The sequence below is a fragment of the Miscanthus floridulus genome, chromosome 12 (genome assembly GCF_019320115.1).
Source record: "Miscanthus floridulus cultivar M001 chromosome 12, ASM1932011v1, whole genome shotgun sequence".
Classification (NCBI taxonomy): domain Eukaryota; kingdom Viridiplantae; phylum Streptophyta; class Magnoliopsida; order Poales; family Poaceae; genus Miscanthus; species Miscanthus floridulus.
The window spans coordinates 21,870,101-21,887,289 of record NC_089591.1 but is presented as its reverse complement, the minus strand read 5'-3'; the positions used below and the strand labels follow the sequence as shown (position 1 = coordinate 21,887,289).

At 41.4% G+C, this 17,189-nt stretch overlaps 1 protein-coding gene and 1 pseudogene across 1 annotated transcript; both read left to right on the top strand.

Moving 5' to 3' along the window:
* The first annotated feature begins 681 nt into the window (after nt 1-681).
* Nucleotides 682-1,483, top strand: LOC136495191 (flowering-promoting factor 1-like protein 4; annotated as a pseudogene).
* A 6,824-nt stretch (nt 1,484-8,307) lies between these two features.
* Nucleotides 8,308-11,803, top strand: LOC136495612 (uncharacterized). The gene is made up of 4 exons (XM_066491497.1): nt 8,308-9,433; nt 9,794-10,691; nt 10,785-10,872; nt 11,015-11,803. Exons 1-4 carry the CDS (start codon nt 8,308-8,310, stop codon nt 11,801-11,803), a joined length of 2,901 nt encoding a protein of 966 aa, XP_066347594.1.
* Nucleotides 11,804-17,189: the final 5,386 nt, after the last annotated feature.

Genomic DNA, 17,189 nt, shown 5'->3' with positions numbered 1-17,189 from the left:
TGCCTTCACAGGGGCACTCGGCAAAGACATTTTGAAAAAAAAATATTTGCCGAGCGTTGTGTCAGGGGCACTCGGCAAAGTATTTTCCAAAAAAAAATCTTTGCCGAGTGGCAGATCTGGGACACTCGCCAAAGAATTTTTTTAAAAAAAACCTTCTTTGCCGAGTGCCTAACAACAGGCACTCGGCAAAGAAGGATGTGGCCGAACACCGTTACGCGGGGCAACCTATGCCGAGTGCCGCGCTTTTGCCGAGAGCGTGGCACTCGGCAAAGAAGTCCTTTGCCGAGAGTCTTTTTTGTCGAGTGCCCGGCACTTGGCAAAGAGCTCTTTGTCGAGTGCAATTCTTTGCCGAGTACGGCACTCGGTAAATAAGGTTTTTATTGAGTGTCCGATTTTTGACACTCGACCAAACAGTTGTACTTGGCAAAGATCTCGTTTTCAGTAGTGTTTGGGGTCATGATAAGAGTCCCGCACTACTTTACCATGAGCTGAAGAATACTCACACAGGTAACTGTCACCATCTTGATAACACATCCTGACGGCTCAGATTATCCCGTGCTTTGAGTAGGGAAAGGATCGGAATCTTAAAATCGGGGCTCTTGTTCCTGAATCCAACGGCGCAGAGGCAGCCTTCGCTCGGAAGCTTCCAACGATTCGACGGGCCCACATCAACTCCTTCCAATGGAGAATGGTGAGCCGGCGGGACCCACCTTAGCCGATGGAACCGGTGGGCGAGCAGTGGGCCCAGTTCCCTCCGCTCACGTCAGCATCTTCCCCTCTTTTCCGCAGTATATATACCTCTGCCTCATCCTGCTGCTCCTTGCATACCGAATAATATCCTACAGTATCCAGCTCCTGTAGCAAGCAACAAACGATGTCGGGAGTTTGGGTGTTCGAGGACGGGATCGTGCGGCGTGCGGACAGCGACCCGCCCAGCGGCGCCGGCGCCGGCGGGTCGCGGCCGAACAAGGTGCTGGTGCACGTGCCCAGCGGGGAGGTTGTGACGTCGTACGATGTGCTGGAGCGGCGGCTCCGCGATCTCGGCTGGGAGCGCTACCTTTACGACCCCTGCCTGCTCCAGTTCCACCAGCGCTCCACCGTGCACCTCATCACCGTGCCCCGAGACTTCGCCCGCCTCAAGCTCGTCCACATGTACGACGTCGTCGTCAAGACCCGCAACGTCTTCGAGGTATGCGACGCCGCCCCATCCTGATGATGGTCTTCGTGGCGACGCTAGCTTGCTGCGGCTGTGCCTTCACCCACACTAGCTCGTCGGACCGGTGCTGGGAGGTCTGCCTGCCGCCGCCGTATCAGCGTACGTACGCATGTATTGTATGTTTGTGATTGGTATAATCGAGTACATACGTGTGATTTGCATGGCGCAGCGCGAGCTCGTGTGGCCGCCTCTTGCGTGGTGTCCTAGGTTGTCTGCCGCCAAATAAATGTTACTCCCTCCATCCCAAACTATTGCTTTTCAGAATGTTTACCCGAAAACATGGAGAATACTAAAATAAAAGATTTATTTCGAAGAAGTCAACTGGGACATGTATACTACTGCCTATTATGCTGAAGCCATGTTTGCATCCAATAATAGAACTATATCGCATCCATTTACAACAATATAAAATAGTGTTAGTTATTAATACATTTCAACTCTCACAAAAAAGATTGAATAAGTTTTATATTTAAATTCTTCACACTAGTAGAGAAACGACTTTTGATCCACTTCGAAATTTGGCTTTAGTCCCGGTATTTTTCGCACCCGGGACTAGAGAAACCTTTAGTACCGGTTGGTAGCTCCAACCGGGACTAAAGGTCCTGCCCAACGGCTACTGTGGCAGGCTTTTATTGCAGGGGACTTTTAGTCCCGATTGAAGCTACCAAACGGGACTAAAGGTTAACTTTTACTCTGGCTGGTCCCTCCAACCGAAAGTAAAAGACTACTTCCGGCTGGAGGCTCCGTCCGAGATTAGAAAGGGACCTTTAGTCCCGGTTGCTGTCTCCAACCGGGACTAAAGGTCTCCAACCGATTGAGCTCTGTGGAGTGCCGGCCACGTGACGGCTCAGAGCGAGTATTATTATTAACTAGTACGTGTGTATGTTCTTTCCCGCGTCCATCCGGGAGCGAGCTGGGCGTATGTGTACGGGAGCGAGTCGATCGAGACACTAGTACGTAGGAGTAGCTGCTACATTAGCTAGCTAGCTAGCTGCTACACTAGTACGTTGGAAATCAATAAGTCCCGGCTGACCATCGAGGACTGGTATTGTACGTAGGAAATCAATTGATTTGAACACGACCAAATCAATTAGTTCCGGCTGATATTACGAGCCGGGATTAAAGGACCTTTAGTCCCGGGCGTTTACCGTCAGTACATGTAAGCCAACAAAACAGTCGGTCTCTCTGCTAGCTAGCTGCTACACTAGTACGAAGGAAATCAATTAGTCCCGGCTGATCCCGGGTGACCATCGAGGACTGCTAGCTAGCTGCTACACTAGTACGTAGGAAATCAATTAGTCCCGGCTGATCCCAGCTGAGCATCGAGGACTGCTAGCTAGCTGCTACACTAGTACGTAGGAAATCAATTAGTCCCGGCTGACCATCGAGGACTGGTATTGTACGTAGGAAATCAATTGATTTGAACACGACCAAATCAATTAGTCCCGGCTGGTATTACGAGCCGGGACTAAAGGTGGGCCGGCTCGACCTAAAGCCCACATATAGGAGAGAGCATATACCATAATGGAGCGGCCCAGTATGCAATATGCTGGAATTGCTGGCCAGTCCCACCTATTAGCACCACCTCGCTTGCTCAGAAGAGTGAAAGCTAACTTAAAAGCTCAGCTATCGAACCATGCAGCATGAACTTGAACAGGATCTGCTCTATAGGATTGTACCGCTCATCCTTGACTAAGGTCCTTCATACTATAGTTTATACAAAATGTTGAACATTATAAACGTACGTATATTCTAGCAGCGTAGAATGCGTATTCAAAAACCAAAATGAATCATCAATTAAAAATAGAAAAAAAGAAAATAGAAATAGAAACAAAAAAAGAAAACCTTTAGTTTGGTAGCAGCGTGAAAATAGAAAAAAAGGAAAATAGAAATAGAAACAAAAAAAACTGGTAGCAACGTGAAAATAGAAAAAAAGGAAAATAGAAATAGAAACAAAAAAAACCTAGTAGAAGCGTGAAAATAGAAAAAAAAGGAAAATAGAAATAAAAACAAAAAAAAGAAAAAAAAACCTTTAGTCCCGGTTAGTATTATCAACCGGGACTAAAGGGTCAGGTCTACATGGTCAGGCCTGAGAGGCCTCTTTAGCCCCGGTTGGTATTATCATCCGGGACTAAAGGTGGAACCTTTAGTCCCGGGCGCGAAACCGGGACTAAAGGAGGGGCCCTTTAGTCCCGGATTCGTGCTCCCGGTTCTAAAACCAGGGACTGAAGGGGGTTGCGAATCAGGAGTACAGCTAGTTTCTCTACTAGTGTCAAGTACGTACACAGTATATATAAACCTTGCTATTATTGCATGGTAAACAATAATTTATACTTAATTGGAAACAAATAATATTCATAATAAAGTAGAACCCACAGAACTCTTAAACATAATGTTTGTCGTCATGGTTCAGAAGCTCTGCAGTAAACAAGCACATGAATCCTTAACAAAATTCATCATGAATACTAGGTCAGTTTGCTAACCTGCTTCTATTTGTATAGTTGTTGTGATGCGCAATCTACTTTAATTTGTTACATACATGGACATTATTAGAGAAAAGTTCAACTTACAACCCTCAACTATTGTCTGAACACAATTTTCAACAATCAATGTAGCTACTACGAAACAGTTCTCCCTTTTGAAAAGCCTGTCAACTATTATAACTACCAACTTTTCAATTAAACCTTGGTTCAAATTTATAGTGGTTTTTGGTTTCATGATGTTGGCATGATAAAAAACTGAATATAATTTGAATTTTAAAACTCTTTAAATGGGATATATGGGCTTCACACATATTGGTCCTTGTACTTCACGGATTATGCACTTCACACATGCTTCTTGAACTTCTTACAATAATTTGGCGAGCCGCTCTAGGCCATATTGGGTCCTTTGTACTTCACGGATGATGCAATGGAAAATACTCCATCTTTGTCCAATACCTTCGGCTAAGATGAATTTTGCCAGCTCCGATTGTAGTGCGACGATCTCCATGTCTAGCAGCCTTTCGTGCTTATATTTCTTGCGCCGTCGTTCAAAAAACATGATATCCAAAGAGGAACAGTAAATCATTTTGTTGAATTATTAACAGACATAAATGAAATGGGGATTATACACACCAACTTATCGGCTTCTTCCGATTTTCCGCCAATGTAGCGAAGCATTGCCCACATTACATAAAACCCGCATTCATTGTTTCCCACCGGCTGTGATAGGTACTTCCCCTCCATTTCGACAACCTTGAATGGGACCAGCGTCCCACCAATATATCTTCTTCGGACACTGAGCAACATTAAAAGGAGAAACATTAGAAAGCGGTATGTGTGATTAGAAAATAATAGTTATTAGGATCACTTTCTAATTCAGCACTGCCACCGATGCATCGAGATAATGAAATGGTTTTTTCTTCGAGTCCCACACCTCGAGCAGATTTTTAGCAAGATTAACACAAATGAAGACGAAATGGTTGCTGCAATCACAAAATCCTAATTATCAAATAATCTTAACAAAAAAAGAAGCATAAAATTAAAAGCCAAGAACACATACTCGTAGTTGTAGGCTACAAGTATGTGGGTTTTCTTCTTCATCGTGAATTCGTTGAAAACAGCAATCAATCTCTTTTTTAGGTCTTCCATGCCATGTGTAGCGATTGACTTGAGCATAGCAATCTTCCCAGGTTCGATAAATCCTAGGCATGTGACCAACATGCACTACATACCATGCCATAGTTGCCTATACATTTAAGTAAATTAGACATGTCGTAAGTGGTAATGGTAACTCACTGAACAAGAGTTATTATTCAAGTTATATGGCCAAACTAAATCTATTTAATGTTCTTTATCTTTGACATGATAAAAAAATAACCTCAATAATTGGACTGTCTATTATTTAGAGATCAATGTGGTTTAGTAATCATACTGGCTGCTGCTGCCGAGCCAAATTTAAAAGTTGTTTTTAATTTTTTTTTCTGGAACAAACATCTATAGATGCCTTTTTTTAACCATGCTATACATTCCATCAAAATCAATTGACACTCTACCTATAGCGATTATACATGTACAGAATTGACAAGAATCCATCAATTGACACTCTACCTATAGCTAAACCAAGGAGAAACAGAATGTAACTCAATCGAATAGGAATCGGCTGCTAATGGGAAGACAACAACCGTGGGGTATTTCATCAAACACTTAGCGGGCAGTGAGCCACGCACTCACCGTAGGGGTGGGAAAGCAGCTGTCCGCATGTGCTCCTAAAGGCCTCGGCGGTGCTCTGACGTCTAGCAGTGGACAGCGTGGGGAGTGCTCCGACGTGGGGCGGTCACTACTAACTTTTGACCCTTATACCACGCTTTTTTGTCGCAACAACTTGGTTTCGTTGCAACAAGCGTTGTTATCACAACGATTTTCACTTTTGGTTGCGATAGATTGGTTTTTTGCCATGAAGATTGTTTTGTGGCCATAAGTGTGGAGATCGTTGCAAAAAGTAAGTGTTATCACAACAAATTATTGAACGGTTGCAATAAGTGATTAATGTTGCCACGATTTGATTTGTGTTGCGGGCAAGTTTATTTTCGTTGCAATACTAAGGTGATATTGCAACTCTTTACTTTATGGTTGCAATAGCCCATCTATATCGCCACGAATATGTTCCGTTGTATTTAATAGTCGCTTGCGTTGCAAAAAATTGGTACATATAGCAACGAAAAAAATAGTTCGTTGCAATCACTAAGGTTGCAACGATTATGGTTTCGTTGTATGTAGCAGTTTCGTTCATTGCCAAAAGGTTATAATATAGCAACGAAAAATTACATTGTTGCAATACCTAAGCCTTTCCACTTTAATGGTTGCATAATTTTTTTTTAAAAAAAATGACAACAATATGGGTTTCGAACCTGAGACCTCTTGGTCTTGAAATTACGATCCCACCACTAGGCTACGTCTATGTTTGTGTTAGTAATAGTGATAGTTCCCTATATTAATTAATGTTGAGCAGTTATATTGGAAAAATGATCTAATCTAAATTTACATATCACGTAGAGGTCGCGGCTTGTAGCTCCTGTCGCGGCTCCTTCTCTCCCGCGGCCTCTCTTCTTCCCCACGCGTTGTCTCCTTGCAAAGAACGTGGTGGAGCCCCCCCCCCCACCGCCCCCCCCTTTATCCCCCACAGCCAGCACTAGCAGCTAGCGTGTCAAGGCCTCCCTGAAGCCTTTGTCGTCGCGGCGCCCCTTCCCTACGGCTGTAGTCGTCACGGCCCTTGAATTCCCTGCAGCGACTACGGCATATTGGTGCCCTAGTTCCTTCCTGATCATCGACGAGATAAGGAGAGCGAGCACCATCCGGTCCTTCCTTGGCGTGCGAGATAGTCTCTTGTGTTGCAAAAAGATTCTACATATAGCAACTGAAGACTAAATCGTTGCAATACCTAAGGGCGCGTTTGGTTACCTGCATACGCCGCGGCCGGGCTCCACGGAAGTGGGTGTGGGACACGGAGCAAACACGGGACACGCGATCGTCTGGATGCTAGCGCCTGTGCAGACGTCCGGACGCTAGCCTTTCCCTTTTTTCTCTCAATTAAAAAAAAATAAAAGAATGAAGATGTATGGGGTCGTTATTTGATTGGTTGTTTTGATGGGTTGCTTTTGCTTGTCGTCAGACTGTATATACGTACGGCAACAAGAAGCAAAGAAGGTAGGACAAATTCTCTTTATCCGACGCATGTATACGTATATGCTTTATTTTCCTTGGCAAATCTGCCAATCCATATCATGCGGCACACGCAAAGATCGAGTTTGCCGACATGCTCCGCGCTCAAGATCGGATCGGTACTTGCAAGCTGTATATCCCTCCATGATCGAAATGAAGCGGAGGAGGAGGATACAGAGACGTCCAGCACAATGGTTAAGTAAAAAAAAATTAAATAAAAAATCACCACCAGGATTCGAACCTGGGACTTTAGAGTCCTGAAGACGTGCTTACCACTACACCATATTTATGTTTGTGTCATTGGTAGTCAAAGGAACATATACAAAATACAAAATAACGTAGAACCCGTTTTGTATTGAAAGAGGATCGGATCTGGTATATAGTAGTATACGTATATGTGCACGATCGACTTTCGTGTAGGCATCGTGGCTTTCTCTTTCCAAGGCGTCGTCGCAGCTGGCTCTGTCCCCAGGCGTCGTCGCGCGTGGCTTCTCCCTGCAGCCGCTGGTGTCCCTGTCGCCGGTGCCGCTGGGTTGCTCGTGTCCTCACCGCTCTACGCGACCTTATCGACAGCTAGACACTTAGCCGAAAGCCACGTCTACAGGAGTACGTCGACGCGAGTGACGAGTACGTCGAAGCGAGTCGTCGAGTTCACACATCAATCAGGTGCTCTAGTTCAATCTTTGTTTGACAAATTGCTCCCAAGTTCCTTTGTTAATCTTGATGTATCATCTATGGCAATTATATATTTAATCAATATTCAATTATCTTTACCTCCAATTTTTATTCTTCAGAGTGCATACGTGTAGTTAGGGCATTGTGTTACGAGAGTTGAGACTATTTATTAGGGGATAATCATTATATCAAGTTCTCAACTAGGTAATTTATTGAATTGTGATTTTAATGTTGAATCTAGTACAACATATTTTTTCATGTTCCTTTTTTAAGATAATATTTGTAATTTGTTTGATAAAAATTCCCTTTCGATGCATTAAAGTTTATTTTTTGTATTATATAGTAATATAGTAAAGGGCTCATTTTTTTAAGCTTCGCTCTAGGTCATCAGATTGACAGGACCGGGCCTGTATGCATGCATTATTGCAAGATCTTTCATCATTGCCTTTTCCCTATCTCTGATATAGTTTATAATGTCGTGATCCCTTCAATTAACGTGCTGCAGGAAAGCCTTGTGACATTTGGAAGATATAATTAATGGCACATGATGATGATTGGAGTTGGATGCTGTTGTCTCGGTCAACCGATGAGTGGCAAGCAGGACTCGAGAAATTTATTGATACTATTTTTGAAGGCACCTATGCATCAGAAACTGCACCGTGTCCATGTTCAAGGTGTCGTGGAGTTGTGTACAAAACAAAATCCGAGGTTCAAATGGACTTGCTAATTAAAGGGTTTGATGAGAACTTTGTCAAAGGGAAAGGTAACGCTGGCATATTTTTGAATGATGATAGGGATCTGAATGTAGGCCCACCAGATGATGCATCATCCGCCAACAATTTGTTGTCCGCATTAATTAGGGGTGCGACCAGTGGCAATACCAATGAAGAGCCTTGTGAGAGTGCAAAGAAATTCTTTGATTTGTTGAAAGATGCGCAACAAGAGTTGTGGCCAGGCTCACAGCTTACCAAGATATCATTCTTGGTCAAGCTCTTTCAGCTTAAGTGCATGGGTGGATGGAGTAAGGAGAACGCAGAGCAAACACTTAGCCTATGGAGAGATACGCTCCCCCCAGGACATTGTATCCCAGACACTATCAAGAAAGCACAGAAGATTATCCACGACCTTGGCCTCACATACATTAAGATCGATGCTTGTGTGAATGACTGCATGTTATTTCGTGGGTCGTTGGCTAATATGGACACGTGTCCAACATGTGGTGAGAGTAGGTGGAAGAAAGACGACACAAATTCTGATGAGATTGGCGAGTCTAGCGGAAGTGGTGGAGCAAAGAAGCGCACTCCTTGCAAAGTTCTAAGGTATTTTCCACTTACTCCTCGATTGCAAAGATTATATATGTCAAAGGAAACATCATCATTGATGCGGTGGCACAAGGAAGAATTGGTTAGTGATGGGAAAATGCGGCATCCAGCAGACTCATTGGCGTGGAAGCACATGAATGACAGGTATAAGTGGTTTGATTGTGATCCACGTAATGTTAGACTGGGACTTGCATCTGATGGCTTCAATCCGTTTGGGATGTTGAATGTTAATTACACTTGTTGGCCCGTGATACTGATTCCTTATAACCTGCCTCCTTGGCTGTGTTTGAAACAACCTTATTGGATGATGTCGATGTTGATACCTGGGCCTAAATCTCCTGGAGTGAACATTGATGTATATTTGCAACCTCTGATCGATGAGCTACATGATCTATGGGTTAATGGAGTTTTAACATGGGATGAGAAGGAGAAGAAGAATTTTACTCTACATGCAATTCTGCTGTGGACAATTAATGATTTCCCCGCATATGCGATGTTATCTGGTTGGAGCACAAAAGGTAAGTTTGCTTGTCCTTATTGTCACAAGCATATTGATTACTTGTGGTTAAAACATGGCTCAAAGCATTGCTACTTGGGACATCGCCGATTTCTGCCCATGAACCATAAGTGGTGAAGGAACAAGACGAGCTTCAATAACAAGGCTGAAACTAGGGAAGCTCCAGTGCCGCTCAGTGGTGACCAGGTGCTGCGGGACTATGAAAGTTTCCAGCAAGTGACTTTTGGAAAGGATACAAGGAAAAGGAAGCAACGTGACGAAGAAAATAGGTGGCACAACTGGAGGAAGAAGAGTATTTTCTTTCAGCTTCCTTACTGGAAATCATTGCTAGTACGACATAATTTGGATGTCATGCATATAGAGAAGAACATATGTGAGAGCTTACTTGGGACTTTGTTGGAGTTACAAGGTAAATGCAAGGACAGTGAGAAGGCTCGACTTGATATGCAACATTTTGGTATAAGGCCAGATCAACATCCAGTGCTCGAAAAGGGTAAGTACACCTTGCCACCAGCGCTGTATTCTCTAGGTAAGGATGACAAGGAAATTTTGTGCAAATTTTTACATGGCGTCAAGTTCCCTGATGGTTATGCCGCAAATATTCGGAGATGTGTGGACGTCAATGGTTGCAAGCTTTCTGGACTTAAAACTCATGACCTACACGTAATCTTGCAAAAACTTTTGCCTTTAGTGGTGCGCAACATATTGCCTGAAGATGTGGTGACCCCATTGATGGAGCTAAGTAGGTTCTTTAACTCACTGTGTTCAAAGGAGCTGGAGTTTTCAGAAATTGAAAAACTGATCACTTCAATTAGGGAGACCCTTTGTCGGCTGGAGATGATTTTTCCACCGGCTTTTTTTGATATTATGATGCACTTACCAGTTCATCTTGCTGACGAAGCTAGACTTGGAGGCCCGGTTTGTTATAGATGGATGTATCCAGTTGAGAGGTACCTTCGTACTCTTAAAGGATATGTGAAGAACAAAGCGCGCCCTGAAGGTTCAATTGCAGAGGGGTATATATCTGAGGAGTGCCTCACATTTTGCTCTCGTTTTTTTGAAAATATTAGTACCAAGCTTAATCGTCCAGAGCATCATGAAAGCGCCGCTGCTAGTGAACCACAATCTAGGCTAATTATATTTGGGAGCCTTGACTACAGTAGGAAAGGAAGTACTCTCGAGATAGTTTCTGATATTGAAATGCATAGGATGAGGCATTACATATTAACCAACTGTGACGAGGTCACTCCATGGATAAAGTAAGCTATATTTTAAATTGTTTTTTTATGGTGGTCATGAATGTTTAAAATATATATGTAACTAATGAACGTATTTTCAATTGTTGTGGATAGCGAGCATATGGATGAGCTGAAGAAAATTAGCTCAAGACATGTTGATAAAAGACACAAGGAGGAGTTTGTATCATGGTTTGAGCGTAAAGTGAGTCGTCCCTAATATATTTATCCATATTTTATTTCTATAGTTTCCACATGCTTCTTGTAAATTTATTAGTCCGTAATAATAGCTAGCCACTTTGTCGGTTTATTAGTCCCTAATATATTTTTAAAATGATTAAATGCAGATCAGCACATTGCGTGCACAAGGGAAAATTGATGACATGATTTATTATCTATCTCGTGGTCTAGACCCTCGGGCTCGTGTGTTCAACAGGTGTTTCATAAATGGCTTCCTTTTTTGGGTCTCTTCCATAGAGAACTGCTTAACTACTCAAAATAGTGGTGTATTCGTGAAGGGCGATGCAAATACAGGAAACATGGGCTGGTATGGTGTGCTGAAGAAAATCATTTGCCTTGATTTTCATGGTGACAAGGAAGTCATGTTGTTCCACTGTGTATGGTTTGATGTCCCTGCAGCTAGTAGTAGCAGATCGAGAGGGTACAATAAGGATAAATATGGGGTCATCGATATTGATATCACACGGTTTAGGTATTCAGATGAACCTTACATCCTAAGCACACAAGCCGAGCAAGTCTTTTATGCGAGAAACATAAAGAAACCAGATTGGTGCACTGTCCTTAGAGTGCAGCCTAGAAATCTCTTTGCCATGCCTGAAGCAGAAGGCATTGACAATATGGGCGAGCTCGATCTGGACTCAGTTGTTGTAGGAATGGAAGATATGAATGTTCAACAACAAAATGAAGATGTCACAGCTTGGAATAGGTCTGGCCTTGATGGGGCTACTGTTGATGCTTCTGTTATTGAGCATGCTATTGCAACAGCCATGCCTGAACCTGAGCACGATGACCTGTTTGATGAAGACGAAGACCTAGATGACACTTACATTAATGACGGTGTCATCCCTCCATTTAGTACTCTGGGAGGAGATTCTGATGATGATTTTTTTGTCTAAATTTTTCTCAAGCAATAGAGGCATTGGGCTCCTGTTTGTTCTTGCTGCTCGCTGTGTGTGTGTTCTTGCTGCTCGCTGTTTGTGTGTTTATCATTTTGCAACGCCACTGGATGTGTAACAGTTGCAAATGGTTTCCCTTCTATGATGCAATACTTGTGTGCTGAATTTTTTGGCATCCTAGAGAGACCAAGAAACTGGCGAAGAGCCAAGCGATCTTCTTCTTTGGAGGACCACTCACACAAAACATGGCGCATGGTCAAATCCTGTATCAGCTTCAGTATATGTAAGTAAATGTTTCATCAACCTTTTTTATAGCTGCTGGTAGTGTCAAGCAACTCTTTACAGGTTCTGTTATTTAATTTAGGAAAATGCAACCATGAAAATTGGTGAGATTGGATTAGAACCTGATAGACCAGCACTTACAACTGTTGAGGAGAACATGATTTTCCAGTCATGCTACAAAGAAACAACACAAATCAAATCATCCAAATTACATGGGCATGGATATTTGGCTACGTATCGAACTCGCAGAGAACTTATGAAAGAGAACCTTGAAGTACATGCACGTGCTCAAGCTGCAGCTAGGGAGAAGAGCATTGCTTTAGAAGCGGAGGTTGACAAGCTCAAAGAACAGATTGCGCAAGAAGCTGCAGAAAGGGAAAGGGAGAAAGAAGAAAATAGGAGGAGGATGCAAGAGGACCTGGAAAATGCTAAGATAAACTTAAGAGAAGAAATGAAGCAAGAATTCCTTAATATGCTAGCGCAGCACAAAGAAGGAGCTATGATTATGGTATTAGAATAATTTTTTATCCTTTGTACTCTTGATAATCTTATGATTGTGATGCCTAATCTTTCACCCCCAATATTTGTATGTATAGAGTACCCTGCAAAACAATGCCAGTACACAAGTTGCACCAATCATACAAGAGGAAGATGAGACCGGTGGACATGAAAATGAAAATGAAGATGGGTTACAGGAGGTAATGACATTATTTCACTATGTTCCATGTACCTTGAACTGTAGCTAAAATAGATCAAACAACTTGATGTTTGTAGACTCAGCCTGGAAGCGTTGTCACCGTACAAAAAGGTGCACCAGCACCTACACACTACACTAGAAGTACTGCACCTCCCAGCAGAGCTCTTTTCAACGAAAACACTGCAAATGTGACTGCATTGAAGACATATATCACTTCACAACAGCTGATGAATAGGACAAGAAATAATCCCAAAAGGAGGAAGGTAACAACCAGCTAATTGGAATCTAAATTCTTGCATGATTTAATGAAATTTTATCAAATGTGACCTTCCTTGTTGAACTAGGAAATGTAGAAAATACATTGAACATGCGTGCTGAAAACTGCAGCTTGTGCAGGTTTGATTGGGTGAGTTGTTCTGAGTAGTAATCTACCTTTTCTATGATACTTGATAATACAAAAGTTGTAGAGGGTTTAGAGATGTTTGTCGTCGTGAAAGGTCATGATTTTAGACCTAGAGAATTAGAGTTATGAATTTTGAAAGTAGCCGGTCAGGTTTTGACCTTGGTCTGGACAGCAGTGGGTGTTTGTGTTTTTTGACCATGATAACAGCAGAAAGGTGCATGGTCCAGCCCAGCCAAACCCAACCCATCTCGTGCCTACATCATGATATGATCTTCGTTTCAATGCAATGTTTCTCCTGCCTTTTTACAACAATTGTTTTCTGGTGATCGATATGTTCCTTGTGCTTCATTGTGATTTAGATTTGGGTGCGTTCGATAGCATCGAAATCGTTAGCTATTAATATTAATTATTCCTACTATCTCTATCGCATCTGGTTCATATCTCGCTGTTACCCCCTCTAGTACTGAAAGTGCCTGATTTGGTTTGTATCTGTCAGTTGATAGTGGCTGATTTATATGAAAACACAATATTTGGTGAATGATTTTATTGTATCTGTACAAATTCCAGTACTCTGTATTACTTGGGTGAATCACATGGCCAAGCACTGTGTCTATATATATATTGTTGTAGAATATATAATACAATCACATGGTGACCTATTTTGAGCTGCGTATGGCTGAATAACATATTTTGGAGAGGAGTGATGTGCTTATGTAGTACTGGATGGGAGTGTCCCCTGAATTTTGCATTATGATGAAGGAAGTATGCAAACAGACATTAGGTATAGCATTTGCTCTTGTATAAAAACAATTAATCCTGTATAAGAATAGTGTTATTTCCTATAAGAAAAAACATTGGCTATCTCTTGCCTAGATTGGAATCTTCGGTTAACAGGCTAAGCAAGGCCTCCAGAAGAATTGACTATGGCAGGAGTCCAAAGTGCTGCCAAGTAGAGAGCTCATAATAATAGAGAAAAAATGTTCCTGTATTATGATTGCCAATAGAGTATATTTTATGATGATATCAAACTTTTCTTACTACTCACTTTCTAATTTTTAAATGAAACACTTAACATGGTTTTTAAATGGAGTAATATTAACAGTGCTGCTTTTTTCTGTTTGACGTAGCTTCTTATGTGATCACACTATTAAATATGTAAACAGGAAATGTTGAATATTCTACCAAAATACCAAACTACAAACACCTCTGTTCAGTGTTGCTTTTCCAGATTGGGTGAATAAGGTAACAACAATTCATAGGGCTTTCCATTTTTTAAAATGTTTTTTTAGTATTCATGTGAATTTCCATTGTATTTTTGAATAATTGTAGTCCTCTATGAGATTTCTAAAACTTGACTGGAAAACAGAACATGTTGTCAATAATGAGAAATTGAAGGATGGTGCATCTGCTATGCATCTTGCTCTTCCCTGTAATAAGGCAGCAAGGGCTCAATTTTTTTCAGATATCATCTGATCCTATAGCCAGTATGTACTAGCTGAGGTTGATGGGCTCAAATGCTAATCACTCACCATTTGCCACTTTACCACTCCTTGATTAGGTATGCGCAAGACCAGAGACTTAATTCCTAGTGCCTAACTTCTATTGTTTGCCCGTGTTTTCAAGCTTAAGTGTGCTCCCTTTACTCTGTTCTCTTTTTATTATTCAATTCAGTAGCATGATGGTAGGGGAAATGGGGTGTATGACAATGCTTGGATAGGTAACCATGATTATTAGTGGCTAATGCTGTTGCTAGGCTGAATTTCTCTATGCCAAGTAGCTTCTGGTAACCATGACATTAAGTTGTAGCTGTCACACTCGCACCTGCACCAATTGCTACACATCGCCGACCTCCAGCTCTCCCATGTCTCTCTATTTGCAGTTATGAATTTTGAAAGTAGCCGGTTAGGTTTTGACCTAGGTCTGGACAGCAGTGGTTGTTTGTGTTTTTGACCATGATAACTGCAGAATCTTATTTAACAAATAACTAGAAAGATGTAGAGAATTTCATGGGCTTTCCGTATTGTTAAAGAATATAATTTTTCGTTGTCTACAACTCAAGTTATGATTTTTCTAATCAACTAAACTGTTGCTGCCTTAAAAATTCAGAGAAGGCAGCTGCTACTGTAACATATGCAACGCCTTCAGGCAGGATTGCAGTAGAACTTCAACTATGCAAAAGCTTGGTTGATGGCTTTTGTATATGAAATTAGAAATTAGAACCATTTTATATCTTCATCTCTTTACATTTGTGCAAAATTTAGTAAACTTAATATTGTTCTAATATCCCAATCATATTCTTTTGGCAGTAGGTGGACAAGGTTTCAGTGGGAGGCTCATAATCAAGCGAGGACATAGCCGAGGCGATGACATGTTGGGCTGCTAGGAATTTCTCAAGTGCTGCATAGATGTTAGGAAGTATGCCAATAAGCACCCTCTCATGCAGAGGCTGGGGGTGGTTGTCCGACTATTCATGAAGCAAGCATGGCTAATAGCCAGTACTCGTTATTCAGAGTTCAAAATGACTTTGATTGTTCTCTAATTAGTAGTTGCAACTCAATGCATGCTGGTCCTCTACTTTATTGGATACATAGATATATCAAACAGCTCAAATTGCAATGTTTGAACTTATTTAATTAGATGAAGCACAATTTTTTGTTACTCAGATATAGAAATAGCTCGATTTAAAATGTCAGAACTGACTACTCAAATGCTTGTCCTTTTGTGCTTATACAGATAGATGCTCTATGCTACCTCCTGTACAGATAGATGCTCTATGCTACCTCCCCTACTTGTATTTGTTTTTCACACAGTCGCTTCTTTGGACACACCAGGCATAAAGGAAACTTGTAGCGGTCTACAATAGCAAACTTTGAGGAGCTGAAAAAGGTAAAAGAAAATTCTTGTTGATCTTTCTGCCCGCATGCATTCGACCTTTTTATACCTTTTCCAATGTGTGTGTGTGTATATATATTCTGTCACATAATCCTTTGCAAGAACTGAAATGGATTGGCGTGCCATCAACATAATATGTTTAGTTACAAATTCATGGGTTGGATTGGTTCATAGCAGCTGATGAATAAAACAAGAAATTAGAAAAAGAAGATGGTAATAACTACAATATGTTATCAGACAACCTTGTGCACAGTTCTTATAATGTCAAAATGTCTTTTTGTGCTGTATTTCATCATTAATGATCTATATGCGGCTCCCAGCAGGAGGTGCTGTTCATTGAGTACTTGCTGTAGTACTAGGCTTTGTAATTTTTAGTTCTACTTTTGCTAAATTAAATTGACAACACTCATTCCATTTTGCTTAATTCTACTTTTGCTTAATTACAACCATATTCTATCCAAATCTTCATCTCTTTACATTTGTGCAAAAATTAGTAAACTTAATATTGTTCTAATATCCCAATCATATTCTTTTGGCAGTAGGTGGACAAGGTTTCGGTGGGAGGCTCATAATCAAGCGAGGACATAGCCGAGGAGACGACATGTTGGGCAGCTAGGAATTTTCTCAAGTGCTGCATAGATGTTAGGAAGTTTGTAAAAAGTTGTCAAATAATGTGTTAATTGTACACTCGTTTATGATTTTAGCTACTATTTCATGGGTTTGGCAACATATTGAATGATTAATTATAATTAATATATGTGGGTGCAATTGCTTTTGATATGGTTTATTGATTTGCAATGATGATTTATTAAACCAAAATTAAATGTTACTAGCGTTGCAATAAAAGCTATACCTACAAGCCGTGATGCGTGGCAATATGTTGTATGGCAACAGACTTATTTACGTTGCAAATAATACTATTGCCACGGCATGACTATTGTTGCAATAACAATTAATCTTCCGCAACGAATAAAATTGCGTGGCAAATTCTACTGTTGCAACAGCACCGAGGTCATGGCAATAATGAACGGTATATCGCAACGAATAAAATTGCGTGGCAAATGATACTGTTGCAACGGCAACGCGGCCATGGCAATAATGAACGGTATCTC

What these genes read in the sequence shown, in the direction of transcription:
- LOC136495612 (XM_066491497.1), top strand. Translation starts at nt 8,308, where the DNA reads ATGGACTTGCTAATTAAAGGGTTTGATGAGAACTTTGTCAAAGGGAAA. An exon ending in GAGGTCACTCCATGGATAAA is followed by an intron (nt 10,692 to 10,784) that starts GTAAGCTATATT and finishes TGTTGTGGATAG; the next exon opens with CGAGCATATGGATGAGCTGA. An exon ending in TATCATGGTTTGAGCGTAAA is followed by an intron (nt 10,873 to 11,014) that starts GTGAGTCGTCCC and finishes GATTAAATGCAG; the next exon opens with ATCAGCACATTGCGTGCACA.